The sequence below is a fragment of the Amblyraja radiata genome, chromosome 38 (genome assembly GCF_010909765.2).
Source record: "Amblyraja radiata isolate CabotCenter1 chromosome 38, sAmbRad1.1.pri, whole genome shotgun sequence".
NCBI classification, from domain to species: domain Eukaryota; kingdom Metazoa; phylum Chordata; class Chondrichthyes; order Rajiformes; family Rajidae; genus Amblyraja; species Amblyraja radiata.
The window spans coordinates 10,440,610-10,468,459 of NC_045993.1; the positions used below are offsets into that span (position 1 = coordinate 10,440,610).

Consider the following 27,850-nt stretch of genomic DNA (forward strand, 5'->3'; position numbering starts at 1 on the left):
GCCAGCTCCGCTCTCTTTCCGTCATCATAAAAACAATATCAAATGAGAGTGTTTATTTAGCCACCTTTTCAAATAGTCATCCCATAATACTCCAGCATTGAAGTAAGATTCAACAAGCCTTCCCTTGCCCATCTCTATATCCCGTGTGAGTCTAGACCTAGGAGCCACAAGTATACAGATGCTCCCCGATTTACGATGCTTCGACTTGCGATATTTTGACTTTACGGTGGTGCAAACGCTGGACAACGGCAGCGAGCCGCACCTCACGTCCGGTCACGCGATGTGTCAGGAGTAAGCCATTCGGCCCTTCGAGCCAGCACCGACCGTCATTCAATGTGATCGTGGCTGATCATCCCCAATCAGTACCCCGTTCCTGCCTTCTCCCCAAATCCCCTGACTCCGCTATCTTTAAGAGCCCTATCTAGCTCTCTTGAAAGTATCCAGAGAACCGGCCTCCACCGCCCTCTGAGGCAGAGAATTCCACAGACTCACAACTCTCTGTGTGAAAAAGTGTTTCCTCATCTCCGTTCTAAATGGCCTACCCCTTATTCTTAAACTGTGGCCCCTGATTCTGGACTCCCCCAACATCAGGAACATGTTTCCTGCCTCTAGCGTGTCCAAGCCCTTAATAATATTATAATGTTTCTATAAGATTCCCTCTCATCCTTCTAAACTCCAGAGTAATCAAGCCCAGCCGCTCCATTCTCTCAGCATATGACAGTCCCGCCATCCCGGAAATTAACCTTGTAAACCTACGCTGCATTCCCTCAATAGCAAGAATGTCCTTCCTCAAATTAGGGGGCTAAAACTGCACAGGAGTGCAGGAGGTGGGGGGGGGGGGGGGGGATAAAAAGAAACTACAGCACTCTCATGGAGCTGAATTAGTACGGGTGTCGGATTATGGGGAGAAGGCAGAAGAATGGGGTTAAGAGGGAGAGATAGATCGGCCATGATTGAATGGCGGAGTAGACTCGATGGGCCGAATGGCATAATTCTGCTCCTATCACTTATGAACACATGGAGCCGGGCCAGGCCTAGTGTGTCATGTATATGCTTTGTAAAACTATGATTTTTAAAAATTTGTTGCTGCTTCATTATTCCAGATTCCAGGAAGAAGAAACAGCTCAGAAGACGGAAGGCGTGCATGCCAGTGGAATCCAACATAGGTACCAGACATACACCAGAGGCTGCTGTACCCAGTCTCCATGGTAACCATGGAAACAGCAACCCGGTAAGACTCCTGAGTGGATCCTCCAAAGATGAATCAAGTCTATTTTTCCACCATTATTGTACTGTCCAAACGACTGATTGTTAGTTGGAAAACCAGGTGGACAGTCCTCGTGTCTTTAGCTGTGTAGTGGGAACTCCAATCGAATCTCGTTCCAGGTGGCACAGCGGTAGAGTGGTACCACTAACGCTGTAGTTGGGATTGAACCCGGGTCTCTGGTGGTCTACCGCTGTACCGCTACCGCACCAGAGACCCGGGTTCAATCCCGACTACGGGTGCTTGTCTGCACGGAGTTTTGTATTTTACCCCCCGGTGACATGCGTGGGTTTTCTCCGGGATTTCTGGAGAATCTCCGGGATCTCCCACACTCCAAGGACGTGTAGGTTGATTGGCTCGGTGTAATTGTAAAAAATTGTCCCTTGTGTGTGCGGGGATCGCGGTTCGGTTTCCTCCCACGCTCCAAAGATGTGCACGTTTGTAGGTTAATCGGCTAGGCACAAGCGGAAATTGTCCTTGGTGTGCGGGGATGGTTGGTCAGTGCGGACTCGGTGGGCCGAAGGGCCTGTTTCTGCACTGTATCTTGAACAAAAAAAACACGAGGACTGTCCGTCTCGTTTTCCAAATTTCATTCAGTCAGTTGAATACTACAATAATAGACAGGGAGAGCCAGGTGTTACTGGGAGGCAGCAGTAGGCACCAAGTCTGCAGCCGGAGTCAGTTCCTAAGACAATTCTGTGGTTGTGAGACAGTCGACAGTCTGAAGAATGAATGAATGAATATGAATGAATGAATCAATAAATTTATTGGCCGAGTATTCACATACAAGGAATTTGCCCTGGTGCTCCGCCCGCAAGTGACAACATGACATACAACATGACAGTTATGGGCCTGTCCCTTTTAGGCGACTGCAGGAGACTTTGCAGTCGTCACATGTTGGCGGGTGGTTGCCGGGGAGTCCCCTTCATAGTCGTGAGGAGTTGCCGCATTTTGGGAACTAGTCGCGGCCTCATTATGGTCGCCGAGAATTCCGAGAACGAAGTTGCCTTGGAGATTAGCGAGAATTCTCAAACCGTATGTGGGTTGCCGGGCGGTCCTAGTGGGTTGCCAGGAGGTCAAAGGTTCTCTGAGGTTCTCGTAGGTTGGAGCCGGTGCTGATTGGCTCATTGGGGGGAAAAAAAAATACGCAGTAGTTTTCAGAACCAAGGAACCGACCGGTAATGTTAAATGTCCGCCGAACTTCACAGCCGTGTATCTCTGGCTTCTTAAACATTGTCTCTACTCCTTCTCCCTCCTTCTCCCCCCTCTCCCCCCCTCTTTTAAAGGACTTACCGTACACTGTGCTTTAGCCGTCTTAATTACAGCGCCAATCTTCCTGTTCATTGTGGTGTGTGTCTGTATCATCTTGGTTTTGCACCGTGGGAATTTTTTAGACAGCGCTCCCCCGCTTGCCCTGGCCCCCGCCTTTGCGACGTGTTTGTGTGTGTGTTCCTCTCTGACAGTCGCCGTTCCAGTTCCCGTTTTTTTAGGCGACTGCTGGCAACTTGACAGTCGCTGGCAGTCTGCTGAAAAATCGCCTGTGGGACAGGCCCATTAGGAATGACACATTAAACATTTGTGTGTATCTCCGGTGCTCCTTCGAGGAAGCCACTCCGTGCTCGTGGTATATCCCAATTGTTAACAGTCCCCTTATTTTCTCTTTTAAAAAAAATGTATTCATTGCCTTTTGAATGAATTATCTCTGACTAGTTCCACTGATCTTTGTATTCTCTCTGTTTTAAAGGAGAAAGAAGTGGTGTCGGTTTTGCTGTCCCATCTCACCAGTGCTCTACAACACATCGGATCCACGTATGGAGCCACACTGCAGGCACGGCTGACTCCAGAGCCAGAGTCTGCTGCCGATCTGGGACCCTCTTATTTGTAAGAACCATTTATTTTTCTGAATCCTGTCGAGCAAGCTGCCTCTTTCGTGTCTTCTTCCCGTCCTCTCTGTTCATTTTTAGTCTTGTTCAAGATAGTGAAGTGAAAGCTTGCCATTTTTTAGCCCTTTCACCTCGAGCTGTCACAAGCTCTTTTAGTTTAGTTCAGAGATACAGCACGGAAACAGGCCCTTCGTGTCGACCAGCACTATCCTACACGCACTAGGGACATTTTATTTTACCAAGCCAATTAACCTACAAACCAGTACATCTTTGGAATGTGGGAGGAAACCGAATATCTCTGAGAAAACCCACGGGTACAAACTCCATACAGACAGCGCCCGTAGTCAGGATCGAACATGGGTCTCTGGTGCTTCCCCTGGCGGACGGGGGGGGTAAGAAGACACAAAGTGCTGGAGTAACTCAGCGGGTCAGACAGCATCTCTAAGGAAAAGGAATAGGTGATGTTTCAGATCGGGACCCTTCTTCAGACTGTCCTATTAGACCTGAGTTCCTATCAAATATATTTCCCACCGAACCTTAAACCTGTGACCTGTGGTTCCCAATTCTTCTACTCAGGGCAAAATTCTCTGCATTTACCTGATTTATTCCTCTCATGATTTTGTACACCTCTATAAGATCACCCCTCAACCACTTGCGCTCCAAGGAATAAAATCCTAGCCTGCTCAACCTCTTCCCATAACTCAGGCGCTTGAGCCCTGGCAACTTCCTCGTAAATCTTCTCTGCACTCTTTCCAACTTGACAACATCTTTCCTCTAACAGGGTGACCAAAAACTGAACACAATGCTCTAAATGCGGCCTCACCGATGCATTGTACGACTGTCACATGACCTGCCAACTTCAACACTCGTTACTCTGACTGATGAAGGCCAAAGTGCCGACGGTCTTTTTGACCACCATATCTACCTGTGATGCCACTTCCAAGGAACACTCCACCTGCACTCCGAGATCCCTCTGCTCTGCAACACTCCCCAGAGCCCGGCCATTCACTGTATAGGTCCTGCCCAGGTTAGAGTTCCCAACGTGCAACACCTCACATTTTTCTGTAAGGGTTTTGCTGCAAATTATGACAGCCATCTTCACTATCTCGAACACCACCCACTTTGGTGTCTTCTGCAAAATGGCTAATCATGCCTTGTACGTTCTCATCCATATCATTGATATAGACAGCAAATTATTGATATAGACCACAGATCATTGATATAGATGACAAATCATTGATATAGATGACAAATCATTGATATAGATGCCACTTCATTGATATAGTTGACAAATCATTGATATAGATGCCACATCATTGATATAGATGACAAGTTATTGATATTGATGACAGATCGTTGATATAGATGCCAAATCATTGATATAGATGACAAATCATTGATATAGATGACAAATCATTGATATAGATGACAGATCATTGATATAGATGACAGATCATTGATATAGATGCCAAATCATGGATATAGATGACAAATCATTGATATTGATGACAAATCATTGATATAGATGACAAATCATTGATATAGATGACACATCATTGATATAGATGACAAATCATTGATATTGATGACAAGTTATTGATATTGATGACAAATCGTTGATATAGATGACAAATCATTGATATTGATGACAAATCATTGATATTGATGACATCGTTGATATAGATGACAAATCATTGATATAGATGACAGATCATTGATATAGATGACACATCATTGATATAGATGACAAATCATTGATATAGATGACAAGTTATTGATATTGATGACAAATCGTTGATATAGATGCCAATTCATTGATATAAATGACAAATCATTGATATAGATGACACATCATTGATATAGATGACACATCATTGATATAGATGACAAATCATTGATATAGATGACAAGTTATTGATATTGATGACAAATCGTTGATATAGATGCCAACTCATTGATATAGATGACAAATCATTGATATAGATGACACATCATTGATATAGATGACAGATCATTGATATAGATGACGCATCATTGATATAGATGACAAATCATTGATATAGATGACAAGTTATTGATATTGATGACAAATCGTTGATATAGATGCCAATTCATTGATATAGATGACAAATCATTGATATAGATGACACATCATTGATATAGATGACAAATCATTGATATAGATGACAAATCATTGATATAGATGACAGATCATTGATATAGATGACACATCATTGATATAGATGACAAATCATTGATATAGATGACAAGTTATTGATATTGATGACAAATCGTTGATATAGATGACACATCATTGATATAGATGACACATCATTGATATAGATGACAGATCATTGATATATATGACAAATCATCGATAGAGACGACACATCATCGATATAGATGACAAGTTATTGATATTGATGACAAATCGTTGATATTGATGACAAATCGTTGATATAGATGACACATCATTGATATAGATGACAGATCATTGATATAGATGACAGATCATTGATATAGATGACAAATCATCGATAGAGACGACACATCATCGATATAGATGACACATCATCGATATAGACGACAAATCATTGATATTGATGACAAGCATCTGCCTCAACCACTCACACCGAGTGAATTATTCACCTTTTGTTTCCATGTGAAAGAAATTGTTCAGCCTCATCCTAATTCCAAAGAGGCATGACTGCTGCAAGAAAAATAACAAATTGAAGGTAGATACAAAATGCTGGAGTGACTCAGCGAGTCAGGCAGCATCTGGAGAAAAAGAGCACTTGATGCTTCGGGTCGGAACCCTTCTTCAGACTGTCTGACCCGAAACGTCACCTATTCTTTTTCTCCAGAGGAGGTCATTGAGGCAGATACTAGTTGAGGCTAACAGGTTTGAGAAACATTTAGACACGGATAGAATAAGTTTAGAGGGATATGGACCAAATGCAGGCAGATGGGACGAGGGTAGATGGGACGTGTTGGTCAGTGTGGGCGTTGGGTCAAGGGGCCTGTGTCCGCACTGCGTCACTCTATGACTGTGTAACTCACCTATCCGTGTTGGCTCTGCAGTCATTATTACACTATCTCAATGACAATCTATCTGTCTGAAATTTTCAGTTGAAACCCACACCTGCCAGCTCCACAAACCTTCCCCCCCCCCATCCCCCTATTCCCTTCCCTTCATATTCTTGCCATAGAGGGAGAACAAAGAAGGTTCACCAGACTGATTCCTGGGATGTCAAGACTTTCATATGAAGAAAGACTGGATAGACTCGGCTTGTACACGCTAGAATTTAGAAGATTGAGGGGGGATCTTATAGAAACTTACAAAATTCTTAAGGGGTTGGACAGGCTAGATGCAGGAAGATTATTCCCGATGTTGGGGAAGTCCAGAACTAGGGGTCACAGTTTAAGGATAAGAGGGAAGTCTTTTAGGACCGAGATGAGAAAATCATTTTTTACACAGAGAGTGGTGAATCTGTGGAATTCTCTGCCACAGAAGGTAGTTGAGGCCAGTTCATTGGCTATATTTAAGAGGGAGTTAGATGTGGCCTAATTGTGGCTAAAGGGATCAGGGGGTATGGAGAGAAGGCAGGGATGGGATACTGAGTTGGATGATCAGCCATGATCATATTGAATGGCGGTGCAAGCTCAAAGGGCCGAATGGCCTACTCCTGCACCTATTTTCTATGTTTCTATAAAGGCCCTTCTTGCAACCTCTTAAGTGAGTTATTGCTTTGAAGAATTCATCCTCGAATTAATTCAAAAGGGGGCGCATTGCGTTACTTGCAATTGTTATATGTTGTATCTAGAGCTGTCTAAATTGATGATCCATAGCTTGAAGCCCAAGCCACTGAGTTGTTTTGTTTCTTATTTGATGTCTTTGCAATTGTGGGCTCTAAAGATTTTTAAAAAATGGAGCTGCTTGGATAATTTATTGAATCAATTGTAAATTAAGACACCAACATTGAATCATGTCAATGATTTGGGGTACATGAATTAAATGAGTAGAAAGAGTGATTTAAACATAAGAGTCATACAGCGTAGAAACAAGCCCTTTGTGTACAGGAAGGAACTGCAGATGCTGGTTTAAGCCAAAGATTGACACGAGGTGCTGGAGTAACTCAGCGGGGCGGGTAGCGTCTCTGGAGAGAAGGAATGGGTGGCGATTCGTGTCGAGCCCCTTCTTCTTGTTAGGGTGGCACGGGTGGTGCAGCGGTTGAGTTGCTGCCTTACAGCGAATGTAGGAGGCCCGGGTTCAATCCTGACTACGATTGCTTTCTGTACGGAGTTTGCACGTTCTCCCCGTGACCCGCGTGGATTTTCTCCGAGATCTTCGGTTTCCTCCCACACTCCAAAGACGTACAGGTATGTAGGTTAATTGGCTTGGAAAATGTAAAAATTGTCCCTAGTGAGCGCGGACCCGGTGGGCCGAAAGGGCCTGTTTCCACGCTGTATCTCTAAACTAAACTAAACTAAACTCTTTGTTGTCTATGTTGGTGTCTTGTCCAGTGGCAGGTTGGAGCCAGAAAGCACAGAAGACGCAACAGACTTGCACGAAGATGGCATCTCCACTCTCGGCATCCGCTTTGTCCGCCACCCCAGGTTTCCTGTAAAGAAAGATCAGACCTGGAGATACAATAAGTCAGGTGAGGGAAATATTCCTCCTGTTCGCCCCTTTTATGCAGGCACGCGCGCGCTGATGGAAGGTTTCAAGACGACCGCCTGCAAAATTCATCTCACCTTGTGCTGCAGTCAAGGCTGAGGTTCTCACTGCATGATAAGATGCATTACACTCCCGTCCTCTTTGCATCATTCCGAGGATGTTGCCAGGACTTGAGGGCCTGAGCTATAGGGAGAGGCTGGGCAGGCTGGGACTTTACTCGTTGGACTGCTGGTGGCTGAGTCTCCCCTTATGGAGGTGCGTCACATCATGAGGGGAATAGTTAGGGTGAATGGATGAGATAGGGTAAGTGAGTCCTTCACCCAGAGTAGGGAATCAACCAGAGGACATGGGATTACGTGAGAGGGGAAACATTTAATAGGAACCTGAGAGACAGAGGGTGGTGGGTGGATGGAACGAGATACTGGAGGAGGTGGTTGAGGCTGGTACCGTAACACCATTTAAAAGATATTTTGACAGGAAAGGTTGAGAGGGATATGGGCCAAACGCAGGCAGGGGGGAACTTGTGAAGAATAAGGAGTAAGCCATTTAGGACGGAGACAAGGAAGCACTTTTTCTCACAGAGAGTGGTGAGTCTGTGGAATTCTCTGCCTCAGAGGCGGTGGAGGCCGTTTCTCTGGATACTTTCAAGAGAGAGCTAGATGGGGCTCTTAAAGATAGCGGAGTCAGGGGACATGGGGAGAAGGCAGGAACGGGGTACTGATTGGGGATGAATGGCGGTGCTGACTCGAAGGGCCGAATGGCCTACTCCTGCACCTATTGTCTATTGTCTATTGATTGTTGTTAACTTTTCTTTGTTTCTCCTTGCAGCGTCCGCTGGTTTCTCGCCTTCATTGCAGCGGGTACCACCTCACAGCATCATAAGGGAAGCTCTACCTTACAGGGATTGCTTATGCAACGGTGGACTGTCCAGCAGTAGGAACAGTGGCAACCATTACATGGGAGCCAAACAGACAAGTGACGGCTTGGGCTTGTTGGATTCGTACATTCTTTCACCGGCGTCCTTGGACTGTTTGAGACGAGGGTTACTGAGAAACATGGGCGGTCTGGAGCGATCAGGAACGTTGGGGGGCTCGAGAACGACAAGGACAGAGAAGAGTGGCCAGGCAGCAGCGACGGACTTGAAAACACCGGTGTTCTCCCCGGCCACCGACTTGGCGATAAGAGGAAGGCTGGATCCGTTGGGGGTCGAGCTCGGCTGTCCATCGCGGAGAAGCGGCAGGCTCAGTCCGAGCATGGGGCGAAAGCCGGTGGCCAACTCCCCTCTGCACAGGCTGGTGGGTCACACCCAGGGCTCGCATCCCTCGGAAGGAGTCGCTTGGGGCTTGGCCCTTGGCAATGGTGGCGGCATCTCCAACGGGCAGCAAAGACCATTGAACGGTGGAGGTTGCTCCAACTCGGGGAACCAGCCCGGCTCCTCCAGCATGTCTCAGACGTGTCCCGACAAGGCAGAGTCCAGCTCGGTCCCTTGCCACCAGGGCGTCACCAATCGGATCAGTTGCTCGGACAGCCGCCTGCGGCCCGAGGCCTACGACCCCTTCAATCCAACCGACTGAAGAGAATATCAACGGGGGGTTCCTGGGCGGCGACTTTTCCCCGAAGGAAGCGGACGGGCTTGGAGGAGGAGGAGGAGGAGGAGGAGCCCGAGGAGGAAGACGAGGAGAAGTACGACCCCTTTGACCCGACGGGTTCCATCGCCAGCTCAAACAACCTGAGCCCCATGGGAGACGAGTCGGAAGGCGAGCTGAAAATTGTCAGCGACGCCGGAATGAGCGAGGAGGAGGAGGAAGAGGAGGAGGAGGAATGCATGAGCCCCGAGTACGAGATGGAGCCGTCTCCGGAATCGCCAGCGTGTGTGTCGTCGGATGTGGAAGTGCAGGCGGGCTGTGGCCACGCGGCCAAGTCTAATTTAGAACCGGACGTTTACAGTTCTCCAGAGTACCGAGACCTAGAACCCGAGCCCCCGGCCAACTTTGGCCAGGGGTTGAGCTCCATAATGGGAGGAGAATTTGAAGCAGATACCAAGTTCCAGCGTGAAACACAGCTTGACACCATCTCCCAACCAGACTCCGACTCGGTTGACTTCGACTTTGACGCTTGTTCCCCGAGCGAACTCATGATAGACGAGACGGTCGGCGCGATGCTCGAAGAGGAGGAGCCCGCCTCGCCACCGGCCGCCGCCGCCGTGGATTTTGGCTTCGCGCGCAAACCCGACCCCAAGATGGAGGCCAAGACCTTGAAGGCCGCAGAGAAATGGGGCCACGCCGCGGAAGGGGGCGGCCCGTGGAAAGGTGAGCCGGGCAAAGAGGCGAGCTTCAAAGCAAAGTCGAGCGCCAGTGCCGCCGAGCCGCCCAGACACCAAGCGGCCTCAGAGTCGCAGAATGCCCCGAGGTATCGGAAGGACTCCGAGAGGACTGCTCCCGAGTCGGCCGCAGCTCGGCAATTCCAAAGCCGACCGGCGGAGAAGACGGGCTCGAGCAGCCGGGTTGTCTCCAAGTCGGCGTCGAAGCAGAAGACGCGGGCAGAGACGACACGGGCGAAGGATAAATCGGGCGGCAAGGCGCACTCCAAGGCGGAGCACAAGAGCAAGTCCTCTTCCACCGCCAAGTACCACCACAAATCCCACCGCACCGTCGAGAGAAAAGACAACCTGGTCTTCACGGTCAACGTGTCCAAGTGGCCCGAGGACGCACATACGTACGACGACTCGGAGATAGAGGAGGGCGAGATTGTGCAGCAGGATGAGGAGAACTTCAGCCCGGCCAGAGCCTTCCGCACCCGCGGAAGAATCTTCGAGCGCCTGCGAGGAGTTGAAGGGGACGACTTCATCTCCCTCCATGCTGACTCCGACGAGGGGGCGCTGCAGATAGACCTGGGCGAGAACTCCACCGAGGGGGGCCGGAAGAAGTTGGATTGCCGGAGGAAGGTGCCGGACCTGCAGCGGGAGAAACTCCCCAAACACTCCAGGTCACCGGCCGAGTCCAAAGGCCAGTCCGGCTCGCATTCCGAGTCCAGCTCCCGCAGCCGGAAGAAGCGCAAGCGGGAACACAAGAAGAGCCGCTCGAAGGACCAGAAACGCTCCCGGTCCCAATCCCGCGAGCGCAAGAGGTCCACGTCCAGATCCAGGTTGCGGATCCATCACAAGAAGTCCCGATCGAGATCCCGGTCGTGGGAGAGGAGGAGGTCAAGCTCACGGTCGCGCCATAAGGTCTCGCGGTCCCGCACCCACTCGAGGGAGCACCGCCGGTCACGGTCCTGGTCGCCTTCCATCAGCACCAGCGTGTCGGCGCTGGGCTCCATGAGGGCTTCGGCCGAGCGGTGGAAGGGGCGGCCCCCCCAGGCGAGGGAGAGCGGGGCCTTCCACCGCTCCCGCTCCAGCAGCAAGTCCAGGAAGGAGAGGCGCAAGAAGGAGAAGCACCGCGAGCTGGAGGCCGCCAAGCGGCGTAGGCACTCTCGGTCACGGTCCAAGGAGAGGCCGCAGAGGGAGAAGAGGCAGCCCAGCCCTTCCCCGCACAGGCCGAAAGAAAAGAACGAGAAAGAGAAGGACAGGAGTAGAGAGAGAAACCCTGTCAGCGAAAAGAAGCACGAGAAGGCAGCAAAGGGGAGAAGGGACAGCAGGATTGTGATTCCTCCTTCCATTCAGGAGCTGAACGACGATGACATATTGATCAAGGCCCGCTCCATCACCAGGACAATTACCGTCAACACAGGAGAGGCCATGGTAGACCATGAAGAGTCGATGGAGGTGGCAGTCCTCTCGCCAACCCGGGAGGGCCTGTACGACTCGGACGATCTGGGCTTTGAGAACAGCTTCTCCGATGCGGAGCCGGCGGATCACCTGCAGGATGCCAGGCTGCCCGGGAAAGGTCCGGACGGCAAGAACGAGCGGCGGAGCCTTCACGAGAAGAGCCACCGGGCGGGGGAAGCCGGCGCCAAAGCGGCCAAGGTCAAGGAGCGGAAGAGAGCCCACCCGGAGGAGAAGGCGGCCAAGGAGAAGCGGCGGAAAAAGCTGGCCGACGGGCAGAAGGTGGGGGCGGGGGCGGGGGTAGCGGCGGCGGCGGCCACCGCGGCCGACAGCCTGAAGGCGGAGAAGAAGGCGACGAAGGAGCACCTGATGGGCGGCCAGTCCGGGAAGAAGATGAAGGCGCCGCCCAAGGAGAACAAGCAGCAGGTGCCGCGGAAGGTGAAGCTCCAGTCCAAGGTGGCCGTCCTCATCCGAGACGGGGTGACCTGTGCCGCCTCCATGAAGGAGGACCGCGGCAAGGGCGGCGGCCTGATCGGCGTCAAGTTCAGCCGCGACCGGGAGAGCCGGTCGCCCTTCATGAAGACCGAGGACAAGCACCACGAGCCGAAGGCCAGCCGGCACCGCGCCGCCGACGTCCCGGAAAACAAGGGGGCGCCGATGCGGCCGGCAAAGGGGAAGGCCGCGGTCAAGCCCCGCTCGGCGGCAAAGAAGGTCAGGGCCCCCAGCGGCAAGGTCAAGGGGTCGGGCAAGAAGAAGAAGGAGGCCAAGCCCAAGGTTGCCCTGAAGAAGGCGCCCAGCGAGAGCGGCGGAGGCGGCAGCAGCAGTAGCAGCAGCAGCAGTAGTAGCAGCAGCAGCAGTAGCAGCAGCAGCAAGAGCTCCAGCCCCTTCAGGATCAAGGAGGAGCTGCTGTGGTCTTCCTCGGAGAAGTCCGACGACAAGCCCGCCCTGCCCAGCCCCGCCAAGGAAGCGGTGGAGCTGGACCTCTCCCCCCTCTCGCAGATCTCCGAGACCACCTCGCCGCCTATGGAGCCGGCCTTCGTGCCGAAGGAGCCCCCGCTGCACCAGCCCCCGCCCCCACCACCCCCGCAGCAGCCGAAGGATTACCACGAGCATATCGACACTTCCAAGGTCAACGGGGACAAGCCGCGGGCCGTGGGCAAACCCTTGTCCTGGGACCTCCAGACCGGAGGGGGAATGTTAGCACGTGAGTAGTCCTTGGCAACAAGCAGAACTGACCTCGAGCTTTCCTCCCGTACGGTGGAGCAGCGGTAGAGTTGCCGCCATAACGCGAATGCAGCGCCGGAGACCCTAGGTTCCATCCCGACTACAGGTGCTGTCTGTACGGAGTTTGTACGTTCTCCCCGTGACCTGCGTGGGTTTTCTCCGAGATCTTCAGTTCCCTCCCACGCTCCAAAGACGTGGAGGTTAATTGGCTTGGTAAATGTACAAATTGCCCCTAGTGGGTGTAGGATAGTGTTGGTGTGCGGGGATCGCTGGTCAGTGCGGACTCTGGGGGGTCGAAAGGGCCTGTTTCCGCGCTGTATCTCTAAACTAAGCCTCTGACCTGTGCCTTTTTCTGGAGTTCTCACCACCCAGTGATGACCCCTTCTCCCGTCACCACCGGTCCCCCTTCTCTTGGACTCTACCCTCCCTAGACCTTTTCATTTCCTACTGCCGGCGGCACATCAACCGTCTCAACTTTTCCACTCTCCTTACCTACTCTAACCTCCCCTCCACACCCACAAAAGTCTAAAGTAAACATCGTCCCATAACAGCGCAACCAAACCTGAACACACCCGGGTGCCAGTCTGATGCAGGGACTGGACTATCCCTCCATAGATGCTGCCTGTCCCATTCATTTCCCCCAGCAGTCTGTTTTTGGCTGAATCAACGTTTCATCTATTTGGAACGTGACGTCGACAGATAGGCACAAAAAGCTGGAGTGACTCAGCGGGACAACCTTTTGTGTCTATCTTCGGATTAAACCAGCATCTGCAGTTCCTTTGAAGATTGGAGGAACAGCATCTCATATTTTGCTTGGGCAGCTTACAGAACAGTGTTATGAATGTTGATTTATCTCACTTCAGGTAACCCTGACATTCCCTCTCTCTCTATCCCTCCACCACCCAAGTCGCACCAGCTTCATGTTTTCACCCAACAAACAGCTAACAATGGCCTGTCTCCCTTATCATCGTTACTTTTTTTGAATATTTTTCATTCGTTGTTCTTTATCTCTGCATCACCGTCTATATCTCTCGTTTCCCTTTTCCCTAACCAGTCTGAAGAAGGGTGTCGACCTGAAACGTCACCCATTCCTTCTCTCCAGAGATGCTGCCTGTCCCGCTGAGTTACTCCAGCAATTTGTGACTATCTTCGATTTTAACCAGCATCTGCAGTTCCTTCCTGCACTAAGTTTAGTTTGGTTTGTTGTTATCATGTGTATAAGCCGTATTAAAAATGCGGGGCTGTACCATAGATAGACACAAAATGCTGGAGTAACTCCGCAGGTCAGGCAGCACCTCTGGAGAACATGGGTAGGTGACTATTCGGGTAGGGGCCCTTCTTCAGACAGCAAAAAGCTTTTGTTTGCGTTCTATCCAGTCAAAGATAAAACTACTCATGAATACAATAGATAACGGTGCAGGAGTAGGCCATTCAGCCCTTCGAGCCAGCACCGCGATTCAATATGATCATGGCTGATCATCCCCAATCAGTACCCCGATCCTGCCTTCTCCCATATCCCCTATCTTTAAGAGCCTTATCTAGTTCTCTCTTGAAAGTATCCAGAGAACTGGCCACAATCAAGCCATCCACACAAATCCAATCAGGCACTAAAAAGGAAAAAGGACATGTTGTGTAAAGATATGACTGAAGTCTGATTAAAGATGGTTCAAAGACCTCCAATGAGGTAGATGGGAGGTCAGGGCCGCACTCTAACTTATTCGACGATGGTTCAGTTACCTGATAACAGCTTGGATGTAACAGTTTAGGAAGGGACTGCAGATGCTGGTTTACACCGAAGATAGACACAAAATGCTGGAGTAACTCAGCGGGTCAGGCAGCATCTCTGGATAAGGCAGCATCCCCTTTGATGTCTGGTTTTCCCACCTTACACTTCCTTATCTCTGTATCTCCCTCTCCCCTGACTCTTAGTCTGAAGAAGGGTCTCGACGTGAAACGTTCGACCAGCGATCACCCTTATTCGCCATCAGTGTCCCACACACTGGGGACAATTTATAGTTCACAAAAGCCAATTAATCTGCAAACCTGTGTACGAAGGAACTGCAGATGTTGGAGTGTGGGAGGAAACCGGAGCACCTGGAGGAAACCCACGAGATCATGGGGAGAACGTACAAACTCTGTGAGCAGTTGCACCCGTAGTCAGGATCGAACCCGGGTCTCTGGCGCTGTAAGGCAGCAACTCTACCGCTGCGCCACCGTGCCGCCTCGTTTAATCAACAGCAATAAAATACGTTGAAATCCATATGTGATCTCTGGAGTGAATGGACAGGCAGGACCTGAAACGTCGCCTGTCCATTCCCTCCGCAGATGCTGCCTGACCCATTGAGTTCCTCCAGCACTTTGTGGGTAGACAAAAATGCTGGAGAAACTCAGCGGGTGAGGCAGCATCTGTGGAGCGAAGGAATGGGTGACATTTCGGGCCGAGATCCTTCTTCAGACTGATGTGGGGGGGTCGGAGACAGTAGGCTGTGGGAGAGCTGGGAAGGGGAGGGGAAGGATGGAGAAAGCAGGGACTACCTGAAATTGGAGAAGTCAATGTTCATACCGCTGGGGTGTAAACTACCCAAGGGAAATATGAGGTGCTGCTCCTCCAATTTGCGGTGGGACTCACTCTGGCCATGGAGGAGGCCCAGGACAGAAAGGTCGGATTCGGAATGGGAGGGGGAGTTGGAAGTGCTGAGCCACTGGGAGATCAGGTTGGTTAATACGAACTGTGCAAAAGTGTTGGGTGAAACGATCGCCAAGCCTACGCCTGGTCTCACCGATGTAGAGCAGCTGACTTCCAGAGCAGCGGATGCAATAGATGAGGTTGGAGGAGGTGCAGGGGAACCTCTGCCGCACCTGGAAAGACTACTTGGGTCCTTGTATGGAGTCAAGGGGGGGAGGTAAAGCGACATTTTGTGTTCTGTGCACTAGACTACTCATGACTTTACCTGTTCCTCAGCATCGACTAATCGGTAGTAAAGAAACCAAACTCAATGCTAGCATTTGTTTCAAGAGGGCTTGTATACAAAAACGGATGTAATGCTGAGGCTCTATAAGGCGCTGGTAAGGCTGCATTTGGACTATTGTGAGCAATTTTGGGCACCATATCCGAGGAAGGATGCACTGTTTTCTTGCACTATTCCCCACGTCGCTCAGCGTCCAGCAATCCATTGATCTCGACTTTAACTACTCCAATGGCTTCTCAGTTACATAGAAACATGGACATAGAAAATAGGTGCAGGAGGAGGACAATCAATAACCTGTGCCTGCCTTCTCCCCATATCCCTTGATTCCACTAGCCCCTAGAGTATCTAACTCTCTCTTGAATCCATCCAGTGATTTGGCCTCCACTGCCCTCTGTGGCAGGGAATTCCACAAATTCACAACCCTTGGTAAAAAAGTTTTTTCTCATCTCAGTCTTAAATGGTCTTTATCCTCCCCTTTATTCGAAGACTGTGGCCCCTGGTTCTGGACTCGCCCAACATTGGGAACATTTTTCCTGCATCTAGCTTGTCCAGTCCTTTCAGAATTTTATATGTTTCTATAAGATACCCCCTCACCCTTCTAAACTCCAGTGAATACAAGCCTAGTCTTTTTCAATCTTTCCTCATATGACAGTCCCGCCATCCCGGGGATCAATCTCGTGAACCTGCAGTTAAACACGCACAATTGCCAGCAATGGCCTCATCATATTAGTAACTAAAATATCCACTAAAATTCTCCCAGTCATCTTAACTTCCCCCCCCCCCCTCATTTAGGAGATTGAACAAAAAAACTCATCAGGTCAAGCAGCATCTGTGGCGCCAAGTGGAGTATGTCAACATTTTGGATTGAGAACATGCATTGTTTCTGATGCTGCTTGGCCTGCTGAGTTCTCAGCATCCTATCAGTCAGGCAGCATCTCTGGAGGACCTGGGGGTCTGAAGAAAAGTCCTGACCTGAAACATCACCTATCCATGTTATCTAGATATGCTGAAGAATAGACACCAAGGGCTGGAGTAACTCAGCAGGTCAGGCAGCATCTCTGGAGAAACTCTGTCATCAGCCTGAAGAAGGACCCCTCCATCCTTTTTCTCCAGAGATGCTACCTGACCCTGCAGAGTTACTCCAGCACTGTGTGCCTGTCTTCAGTATAAGCCAGTGTCTGCAGTCCCTTCCTGCACCATCATTTCTATATCCACCTGTGCAAGTCCGTGGAAGAATGCAGGGAATTGTGTGAGGATTAGAGATAAAAACATGGACTAAAACCATCTCCGTTTCCATTGTAACTTGTGTCCTAACATTTGCATGCCCCTAACTTCAACAAATACCGTATATCTTCCGTATAAACTAGTACTTGCAGTTCCTTTCTATACTTCTCCAGAGATGCTGCCTGATCTGCTGATTTACTCCAGAATTTTTTATTTATTTTTTTGGTAAACCAGCATCCGCACTTCCTTGTGTCTCCACCTTGTTTTTTTTGGTCCAGATGCCAACATCTGCAGTCTCTCTTGCCCTCTATACATGGGTCTAGCCAAGGCTTGACTGTGGACCTCTTAAACCAAAATGTCTGATTTATCAGTAAGGTCTCCAAGTCCTTGTAGTCTCAGCACAGTTATTCCAAAGCCTCATTGCTGCCTTAAAGCCCTGTCCCATGGTACGAGTTCATTCCAAGAGCTCTCCCGAGTTTAAAAAAAATCAAACTCGTGGATAGCACGGAGAATGAACGTAGCGGGTACGTCGGAGCTCGGGGACGTCTCTTAGCGGCTTGTAACGCTAACGGCAGGTACTTGGGAAGACTCGCTAACGGCAGGTAAGCTCGGGAAGACTCGTGAAGATTTTTCAGCATGTTGAACAATGTCCACGAGAGCCCCGAGTACCGATGAGTGGCCATTACTGTAAATCTCCGAGTTCGAATCAGGACAAACTCGGGGGAGCTCTCTTGGAATGAACTCGTACCGTGGGACAGGGCTTTAACTCTGCCTTAATTTAGACGTTGCAGCAGCCTCGTTATCTACCACTGGTTATTGACTGTGAGGTGAGATTTCTTCCTTTTGAATGTAATTTTGGGACTTTGCCTTTTGTGTTTCAAGTTACTGCACTGCTGTTCAAGATGGAGGAAGCCAACCGAGCAAAGGCCCAGGACTCTTTCCAAGCAATCACCCAGGTACTGTCGCCTAAAGACCCCGAATGTGCCTTCAAATTCTCTCTGCAGCACAGAGGTTGGGAGGTCGTGTTGTAGTTGTGTAAGGCGTTGGTGAGACTGCATTTAGAGTATTGTGTGCAGTTCTGGGCACTATGTGGTAGGAAAGATATAGTCAAAGAGTTCAGGGAAGATTTATGAGGGTGTTGCCATAGCTAGAAGGTCTGAGCTAAAGGGAGGGGTTGAGTAGGCCGGTTCTCTATTCCTTGGAGCGCAACAGGATGAGGGGTGATCTTATAGAGCTGCATAAAATCTCGAGAGGGATAGATCGGGTAGATGCACAGAATCTTTTGACCAGAGTAGGGGAATCGAGGACCAGAGGACATAGGTTTAAGGTGAAGGGGAAAAGATTTAATAGGAATCTGAGGGGTAACTTTTTCACACACAGGGTGGTGGGTGTATGGAACAAGCTGCCAGAGGAGGTGTTTGAGGCTGGGGCTATCCCAACGTTTAAGAAACAGTTAGACAAGTACATGGCTAGGACAGGTTTGGGGGGATATGGACCAAGTGCAGGCAGGTGGGACTGGTGTAACTGGGACATGTTGGCCGGTGTGGGCAAATTGGGCCGACGCTGTATTTCCACGCTGTATCACTCTAAGAATCTATGACTATCCATTAGAACTGCCGCCACCTCTGAACTCGGACAAGGTTGGCTGTTTCTCTCACACACTTGTGGACCCTGAACCTCCTCTTTAGTCAGAAGGTGGTGAATCATTGGAATTCATTGCCGCAGTTGGCTGTGGAGGCCAAGGCAATGGATATTGTTAAGGCGGAGATCGACAGATTCTGGATTCGTGGGTTATGGGGAGAAGGCAGAAGAATGGGGTTGAGAGGGAGAGGAAACGATCAGGCATGATTGAATGGCGGAGTAGACTTGATGGGCCGAATGGCCTAATTCTGCTCCTAGAACTTATGAACATATAGATCCCGAAGGATAGATGGGAAAAGTATCTGATGAACACACATAATTGTTCCATTAATGAAAGACATAATTTAATTCAATTTAAATTATTACATAGACTATATTATTCAAAAACGAGGTTGAAAAGATTTTACCCAAACCTCTCTCCCAGATGCGATAAATGTTTGTTTCAAAATGCTAATATAACACATTCATTTGTAGGATGTATAACGTTGAATACATTTTGGAGCGATATATTTGATATATTTACAAAGCTTTTCAAGTCAAGAATAGAACCTAATACGGAATGGATTATATTTGGAATAATAGTAGAAGATATCAATTTAAATAAGGACCAAAAGTTTTTTTTAAATTATGGGTTAATAATTGGAAAGAAATTGATACTTAAATTTTGGTAAAATACAGCTATTCCAACTGTTAAAATGTGGATTAGGAATATGATGGACATAGCACACCTTGAAGAAATGAGACTCCGACTAATAGATAAATATGACCAATTCTTAAGGAGTTGGTCCCCTTTTATCGACTTTTTGGAATCATGTGATGCAGCGGTACCGTAAAGATGACTGATTTCAGGTCAGGTCGTGGATAGATCTACATCTCCGAATAAAGATTTGAAAAATTCTCTTTTAAGGGTCTTTTTCTCCTATTTCCACTTTCCACTTTTTCTTTTCTTATACACACACTTCACGTTTTTCTATTTTCTGCTATCTAGTTTTTCTCTTTTTCTCTTCAATTTTTTCCCCCCCCTTCTTCTTGTCTTTCTTATTTCCTTTTCAAAAACATAAAACTAGAGATTGTACATAGAATGTATAATTACGTTATGACATAGTTGGCACCTAAAATTAGGTCCTACTGTATTGTTTTGTATTGTACTAACTTCTAATAAAACAAACAAAAAAAATAAAATAAAATAAAAAAGAACTCATGAACATATGATGTACCACACCTGGGTATCTGGTTGCCAAAGGCCCATGATTCGTTCCGTCTCTGTCTCTCATACAAGGCGAGTGACACCTGATAGGAACTAAAAGCATCATGTAAGACACTTATATTAAAACGTCAAGTGCTGGAATTGTAGTCAGGGCGTTTAAGATGTCACTGCGGTTTGGGAAGGAGGTGGGACTAGCTCGTGAATTCTTCCAGTGACGATTCAGAAGCAGGATAATGTTAGTGTGCGGGGATTGCCGGTCGGCACGGACTCGGTGGGCCGAAGGGCCTATTTCCGTGCTGTATCTCGAAACTAAACTAAGCAAGGTGCACCATATGGCCGTTACCTGTCCTGTGCTATTGTACGAAGCTGGCAGCTGGATAACTGATCGATCTCTCCACAGATTCTCAGCCAGGCGAAGCCCCCTGCCTCACAAGTGCCGAGCAGCCTGTCCGCCCACTTGCACGCCAGCCAGCCCGGAACCAAGTTCCTGCGCCAGGGCTCCCTGTCCATGCTGGGCACCTCGGCCGGGCCGCCGGCGTTGTCGGGTTCTGCCAGCCAGCCGCCCGCCACCACCTCCAGCAAGCTCTACAACATGCTAGACAGCGGCGACATGGCCAAGATGGAGGGGTCCACCAGCTCCGATGCCAACATGGATAGCGACAGGGTAAGGTTCCCCAACCAGCTCCAACAGAGCGTGGCAAGGTGGCACAGCGGTAGAGTTTGCCTTCATTGAGAGAGGATTTGAGTTTAGGAACAAGGAGGTCCTCCTGCAGTTGTACAGGGCCCTGGTGAGACCACACATAGGGTATTGTGTGCAGTTTTGGTCTCCTAATTTGAGGAAGGACATTCTTGCTATTGAGGTAGTGCAGCGTAGGTTCACCAGGTTAATTCCCAGGATGGCGGGACTGACATATGAAGAAAGAATGGTTCGACTGGGATTGTATTCACTGGAATTTAGAAGGATGAGAGGACACCATGTAAAATTCTTAAAGGATTCGACAGGCTAGATGCAGGAAAAATGTTCCTGATGTTGGGGAAGTCCAGAACCAGGGCTCACAGTTTAAAACTAAAGGGTTGACCATTCAGGACTGAAATGAAGACAAACTTTTTCACCCAGAGATTTGTGAATTTGTGGTATTCTCTGCCACAGTAGACAGTGGAGGCCAATTCACTGGATGTATTCACAAGAGATTTAGATTTAGCTCTTAGGGCTAACGGAATCAAGGGAAAAAGCAAGAACGGGGTACTGATTTTAGATGATCAGCCATGATCATATTGAATGGCGGTGCTGGCTCGAAGGGCCGAATGGCCTACTCCTGCACCTATGTTTGATCCTGATGACAGGTAATGCTCCATTTTCTTAGGATCACACACCTAGCTGATATTTGAATCTTGAGAGAGGGGCAGCACGGTGGCGCAGTAGTAGAGTCGCTGCCTCACAGCGCCAGGTACCCGGGTTCGATCCTGACTACGGCTGCTTGTGTGCACGGAGCTTGTACGTTCTCCCCGTGACCGCGTGGGTTTTCCCCGGGTGCTCTGGTTTCCTCCCACACTCCAAAGACGTACAGGTTTGTAGGTTAATTGGCTTTGGTTAAAAAGTCTAAATTGTCCCTAATGTGTGTGTGTGTATGGGATAGTGCTGGTGTACTGGGATCATTGGTCAGCGCGGACTCAGTCAACAGGCCTCGCACAACGCTGTATCTCCAAACTGAAAATAAACTTTCCTGTGCACTCACCTGGCCTTTAAAATGAAACTGATTCACCCCAAGTGCTGGAGTAACGCAGCGGGACAGGCAGCATCTCTGGAGAGAAGAAATGGCTGACATTTCGGGTCGAGACCCTTCTTAAGACTGGCCCCCAAGTGTGTTCAGTTTTGGTCGCACTGTCATGGGAAGATGTTTCCTTTAGACTTTACTTTGTAGACAATAGACAATAGGTACAGGAGTAGGCCATTCGGTCCTTCGAGCCAGCACCGCCATTCAATGTAATCATGGCTGATCATCCCCAAACAGTACCCCGTTCCTGCCTTCTCCACATATCCCCTGACTCCGCTATTTTTAGGAGCCCTATCTAGCTCTCTTGAAATAATCCAGAGAACCGGTCTCCACCGCCCTCTGAGGCAGAGAATTCCAAAGACTCTCCACTCTCTGTGAGAAAAAGTGTTTCCTCGTCTCCGTTCTAAATGGCTTACCCCTTATTCATAAACTGTGGCCCCTGGTTCTGGACACCCCCAACATCGGGAACATGTTTCCTGCCTCTAGTGTGTCCAAGCCCTTAACAATCTTATATGTTTCAATGAGATATCCTCTCATCCTTCTAAACTCCAGAGTGTACAAGCCCAGCTGCTCCATTCTCTCAGCATATGACAGTCCCGCCATCCCGGGAATTAACCTTGTAAACCTACGCTGCACTCCCTCAATAGCAAGAATGTCCTTCCTCAAATTAGGTGACTTTAGAGATACTGCATGGAGACAGGCACTTCGGCACAATGAGTCTGCGCCGACCACTGATCACCCTGCACATTAGGAATAAGCTCCACACTAGGGACAATTTGCAATTTTACAGAAGGTACAGGTCACGGGGAGAGCATACAAACTCCGTACAGACAGCACCCGTAGTCAGGATCGAACCAGGGTCCCCAGCGCTGTGAGGCAGCAACTCTACCGCTGCGCCACCGTGCTGCTTCGTGTTAAGCCAAAAAAGGGTGCAGTGAAGGTTTACGAGGAAGTTGTCAGGACTTGAGGGCCTGAGCTATAAGGCGAGGTTGAGCAGGCTAGGACTAGTCATTGGAGCGCAGGAGGATGAGGGGTGATCACATAGAGATCATGAGAGGAATAGATTGGGTAAATGAAACCGTGTAGGAAGGAACTGCAGATGCTGGTTTACACTGAAGATAGACACAAAATGCTGGAGTAACTCAGCGGGACAGGCAGCATCTCTGGAGGAAAGGAATGGGTTTTGGGTCGAGACCTTTCTTCAGACTGAGAGACAGGGGAGAGGGAAACCAGAGATATGAAAGGGTAAGGTGTGAAAAGGACAGGTCAAAGCAGACAATGCTCAAGGACATCTAGGAATGGGTTCATTGTTTGAACTGTCTTTTATCCAGAGCAGGGGAATAGAGAGCCATGGGAGCAACTTTGTCCCACAAAGGTTGATGGGTGTCTGGTGCGAGTTGCTGGAGGAGGTAGTTGAGGCCAGAATGTTAATGAAGCGTTTGGTCAGGCACAGGATAAAGTATTTGAGGCACGTATGAAAAGCTTGGCCATGAAGGCCGGTTGTCTTGGTGGCGACACTGGATCAATGTTGCTGGGGTTGGTCTGGCCAGGTGACGTTGCCAATGTTGTCCTCCACCACTGCTCCGTGCTGTTGCAGGTCGCATCCCATCCCCGCGCTCGGCCCCTTGGAGCGGGGCCCAATCTAATTGAGGCCCAGGCTGCTGCTGGGCCTCCAGAGGCCCACTCCGCTCGACGTGGACACAATGTCCCACAAATACACCGTCCCTCACCCTGCCCGCGCCTCCCTCAGTCCACCTCGTGACCCCCCCCCCCGAGCGTCTCTGAGCCCCTCGTCCCTGCTCGGTTAGTACTGACTCTGTCGCTGGTGTGTGTGTGTGTGTGTGTCCCACACAGTACCTGAAGAAGCTGCACACTCAGGAGCGCGCGGTGGAGGAGGTGAAGCTGGCCATCAAACCCTTCTACCAGAGGAAAGAGATCAACAAGGAAGATTACAAGGACATCCTCCGCAAAGCTGTACATAAGGTAAGCACTACAGGAGGAAATCCCAGGCGGCCATATGGAGAACGTACAAACTCCGTGCAGGCAGGATCCAACCCGGGTCTCTGGCGCTGTGAGGCTGCCGTTCTGCCGCTGCGCCACCGTGCTGCCCGTGATATGTTCGTTTCCTCCACTGTTAAGACTGCAGAGTGCATCATCTACAAAATGCACATGCTAAAGGGCTTGTCCCACTTGCCGATTTTACCGGCATCATATTTTGATTTTGAACATTTCGAAATCCAGCGACGACAAAAAAAATGTTGCGATACTTGAAAAAACACCGCGCATCAATACATCATCACGCCGCATCACGCCGTGACATGATACATCAGTCAATGTTGCCGGCAGTCGCTGAAAAAATCGCCAAGTGGGACAGGCCCATAAGACATTACAGTTTTCACAGTTTAGTTTATTGTCACGTGTACCGAGGTACAGTGCAAACGCTTTTGTTGCTGCTAACCAGCCAGCGGAAAGACAACACATGTTTACAATCGAGCCATTCACAGTGTACAGATACATGATAAGGGAATAACATTTAGTGCAGGGGTGGGGAACCTGCGGCCTTCTAGGCCATTAAGTGCGGCCTTTTGAATGAATCCAAATTTTGTCGAACAAATCCTTTTATTTTTATTAATATGTTTTTGTTTGTCTTTTATTATTTTTATTTTAATCTTAAAATGAACATATTTAAAATACTAAAGAGTAAAAGAAGATTAAACGGAATAATCCTCCCCGACTGACAGCCACAATTAAAACATTAGTAAGTCATGAGGGCTATTTTAACAGAATATTGAACATTTTGAAGTATATCTAATTGAAGTTTCTTGGATGCGGCCTTGTTAGATTACAGCTAACTTAATGCGGCATTCCAACATGTAAAGGTTCCCCACCCCTGGTTTAGTGCAAGGTAAAGCCAGGAAAGTGATCAAGGATAGCGTAAGGGTCTCCAGTGAGGTAGATAGTAGTTCAGGACTGCTCTCTGGTTGTGGTAGGATGATTCAGTTGCCTGATAACAGCTGGGAAGAAACTGTCCCTGAATCTGGAGGAGTGCTGAATGGGGAAAATACTATGATTAAAGGAGGTTCTCTGACGTTCACTGGCTGCAGAACTGGTGAAATGGTATTCAGGCGGCACTTTCTAAAGGTGAATTTTTCTGAGGCCGAGGCTTTATAAGGCGCTGGTCAGGCTACATTTGGAATATTGCGAACTATTCTGGGGTCCCATATCTGAGGCAGGATGTGCTGGCGTTGGAGAGGGTCCAGGGGAGGTTGACGTGAATGAACCCGGGGATGAGTGGGCTAACTAAAGGATGAGGAGCGTTTGACGACTCTGGGCCTGTACTCGCTGGAGTTTAGACGGATGTGGGGAGGATCTCATTGCTGCAAATCGAATGGAGAAAGGCCTGGATGGAGTGGATGTGGAGAGGAATTTATTGCCACAGATGGCTGTGGAGGCCAAGACGAGGGATATTAGTAAAGCAGTGACAGGTTCTTGATTAGCAAGGGGATTAAAGGTTGTGGAAAGAAGAATGGGGTTCATAAGATCATAAGTGATAGTAGTAGGCTATTCGGCCCATCAAGTCTACGAGAAACATAGAAAATAGGTGCAGGAGGGGGCCATTCGGCCCTTCGAGCCAGCACCGCCATTCATTGTGATCATGGCAGATCGTCCCCAATCAATAACCCGTGCCTGCCTTCTCCCCTTATCCCTTGATTCCACTAGACCCTATTCAATCATGGCTGATCTATATCTCCCTCCTAACCCCATTCTCCTGCCTTCTCCCCATAACCTTTGACACCCGTACTGATCAAGAATCTATCTATCTCTGTCTTAAATATATCCACTAACGGCCTCCACAGCCTTCCATGGCAAAGAATTCCACAGATTCACCACCCTCTGACTAAAGTAATTCCTCCTCATCTCCTTCCTAAAAGAATGTCCTTTCATTCTGAGGCTGTGACCTCTAGTCCTAGACTCTCCCACTAGTGGAAACATCCTCTCCACATCCACTGTATCCAAGCCTTTCACTACTCTGTACGTTTCAATGTGGTCCCCCCCCCCCCCCCTCATTCTTCTAAACTCCAGCGCTGTCAAACGGGTTGAGAGGGAGAGATAGATCAGCCATGATTGAATGGCAGAGTAGACATGATGGGCCGAATGGCCTAATTCTGCTCTTATCACCTATATTTTTTTTTTAAATCGCCTACCATAATTTGTGTTAAAAAAAAAATCCTATGGTAGACAAAAATGCTGGAGAAACTCAGCGGGTGAGGCAGCATCTATAGATGCTGCCTCACCCGCTGAGTTTCTCCAGCATTTTTGTCTACCATAGGATTTTTTTTTTAACACAAATTATGGTAGGCGATTTAAAAAAAAAATATAGGTGATAAGAGCAGAATTAGGCCATTCGGCCCATCATGTCTACTCTGCCATTCAATCATGGCTGATCTATCTCTCCCTCTCTGGGCCTGTAGATGCTGCCTCACCCGCTGAGTTTCTCCAGCATTTTTGTCTACCTTCGATTTTTCCAGCATCTGCAGTTCTTTCTTATAAACCTCAGATTCCTATTATTATACCTCTAAAAATGTCCTATCCATGGACCTGTCCAAATGTTTCTTAAAAATTGTGATAGTACATCCTCCAGCAGCTAATACCATATACCTAGCTCCCCTTTGTGTAAAAAAGCAAGTTGCCACTCGGGCCCTTATTAAATCTTCTCTCCCCCCCCCCCCCCCCCCCCCCGCCCCCTCCTTGGCTTAACACCATGTCCACCGTTAAAAAAGTATCAAGAACCAAAGCTTTTCTCTGTACCTCGGTACACAGCTTCGGTGGCGCAGCGGTAGAGGTGCTGCCTTACATCGCCAGAGACCCAGGTTCGATCCTGGTTACGGTTGCTGGTCTGTACTGAGTTTGTACTGTTGTTGAGTTTCTCCCCGTGACCCGCGCGGGTTTTCTCCGAGAACTTCGGTTTCCCTCCGCACTCCAAAGACGTGCAGGTTTGTAGGTTAATTGGCTTGGCACAAATGTCAAAAAAATCATCCCTAGTGTGTGTGTGTGTGGGATAGTGTTAACGTGCGGGGATTGCTGGTCGGCGCGGACCCGGTGGGCCGAAGGGCCTGCTTCAATAGACAATAGGTGCAGGAGTAGGCCATTCGGCCCTTCGAGCCTGCACTGCCATTCAATGTGATCATGGCTGATCATCCCCAATCAGTATCCCGTTTCAGCGTTGCATCTCTCAATTAAACCAAACTAAACACACGAGAACAATGTGGACAGATGTATTTATGTATGCATTGTTAGATCTATGTACCACTGTATGTAGCATGTTAGTACCTGCACTGATGTAAAGCACTTTGGTCAACGAGAGTTGTTTTTAAATGTGCTATAGAAATAAAATTGACTTGACTTGATTTGACAAAACTCAGCGGGACAGGCGGTATCTCTGGAGAGAAGGAATGGGTGACGTTTCGGGTCGAGACGATAAACCTAAACTTGGCGATGGAACTCTCGGCGTGACTTCCCCTCGTGACTCTCCAATCCTCTCGACCCTTCCTCCCATCCCCGACTCACGGCATCTCTGTCTTTTCCACCTCCCCCCTGCAGATCTGCCACAGTAAAAGTGGCGAAATTAACCCGGTCAAAGTTGCCAACATGGTGAAGGCTTACGTAGAGAAGTACAAGTACGCGCGGCGGCACGGCAAGCGGCCAGACGACGCCGGGATGCAGAGCAACGGCAAGGAGATCGGCAAGCTAGAAAAACCCCGCAAAGTCTCGGCGCAGACGTAAACAAAAAAAAGCCCCGCAAACCAGAGACAGATTTTATGAGTTACCAGAATTCAATAATCTTTGAGCACCTCCCCTGTGTTTTTTTTTTCTTTTTTTTTTTTTTTCATTTTTAATAAGTGTGAAGACGTTTTTTTTTTAAAAAGACAAAACAATTTTTAGAAATCCATCTGGCATTCCTGAGTTTCCGATCTCAATAGTGGCGGTGCCTGAAGTAGATGCAAGAGACTCGGGACACTTTTAATGAAATGCAGAAAGGGGAGGGGGGGGTGGGAGGTGGGTGGGGGTGGGGTGGCAGAATCATCTTGGAAATTTGGAAAAAAATACCACTTCTATAAAAACCTGTATACTGTATTTCCCAATTGCTGTACATAGGATTAGAGTCACAGGCAAAGTTTCTCATTTCCTTTCTCATCTGTTAATATTCTGTTTACCTCTCCT

The 27,850-nt window shown here is 48.9% G+C and overlaps 1 protein-coding gene across 1 annotated transcript in view; it reads left to right on the forward strand.

Annotated features, from left to right (window-relative positions):
* scaf1 (SR-related CTD associated factor 1) overlaps positions 1-27,548 on the forward strand; it is a 58,128-nt gene extending 30,580 nt beyond the window's left edge. The window contains 10 exon segments of the mRNA XM_033013330.1: positions 1,104-1,231; positions 3,009-3,145; positions 7,672-7,808; positions 8,654-9,396; positions 9,398-9,500; positions 9,502-12,792; positions 17,888-17,961; positions 20,254-20,517; positions 23,483-23,611; positions 27,230-27,548. Coding sequence (XP_032869221.1) covers positions 1,104-1,231; positions 3,009-3,145; positions 7,672-7,808; positions 8,654-9,396; positions 9,398-9,500; positions 9,502-12,792; positions 17,888-17,961; positions 20,254-20,517; positions 23,483-23,611; positions 27,230-27,412 — 5,189 coding nt within the window. The 3' untranslated portion in view covers positions 27,413-27,548.
* Positions 27,549-27,850: the final 302 nt, after the last annotated feature.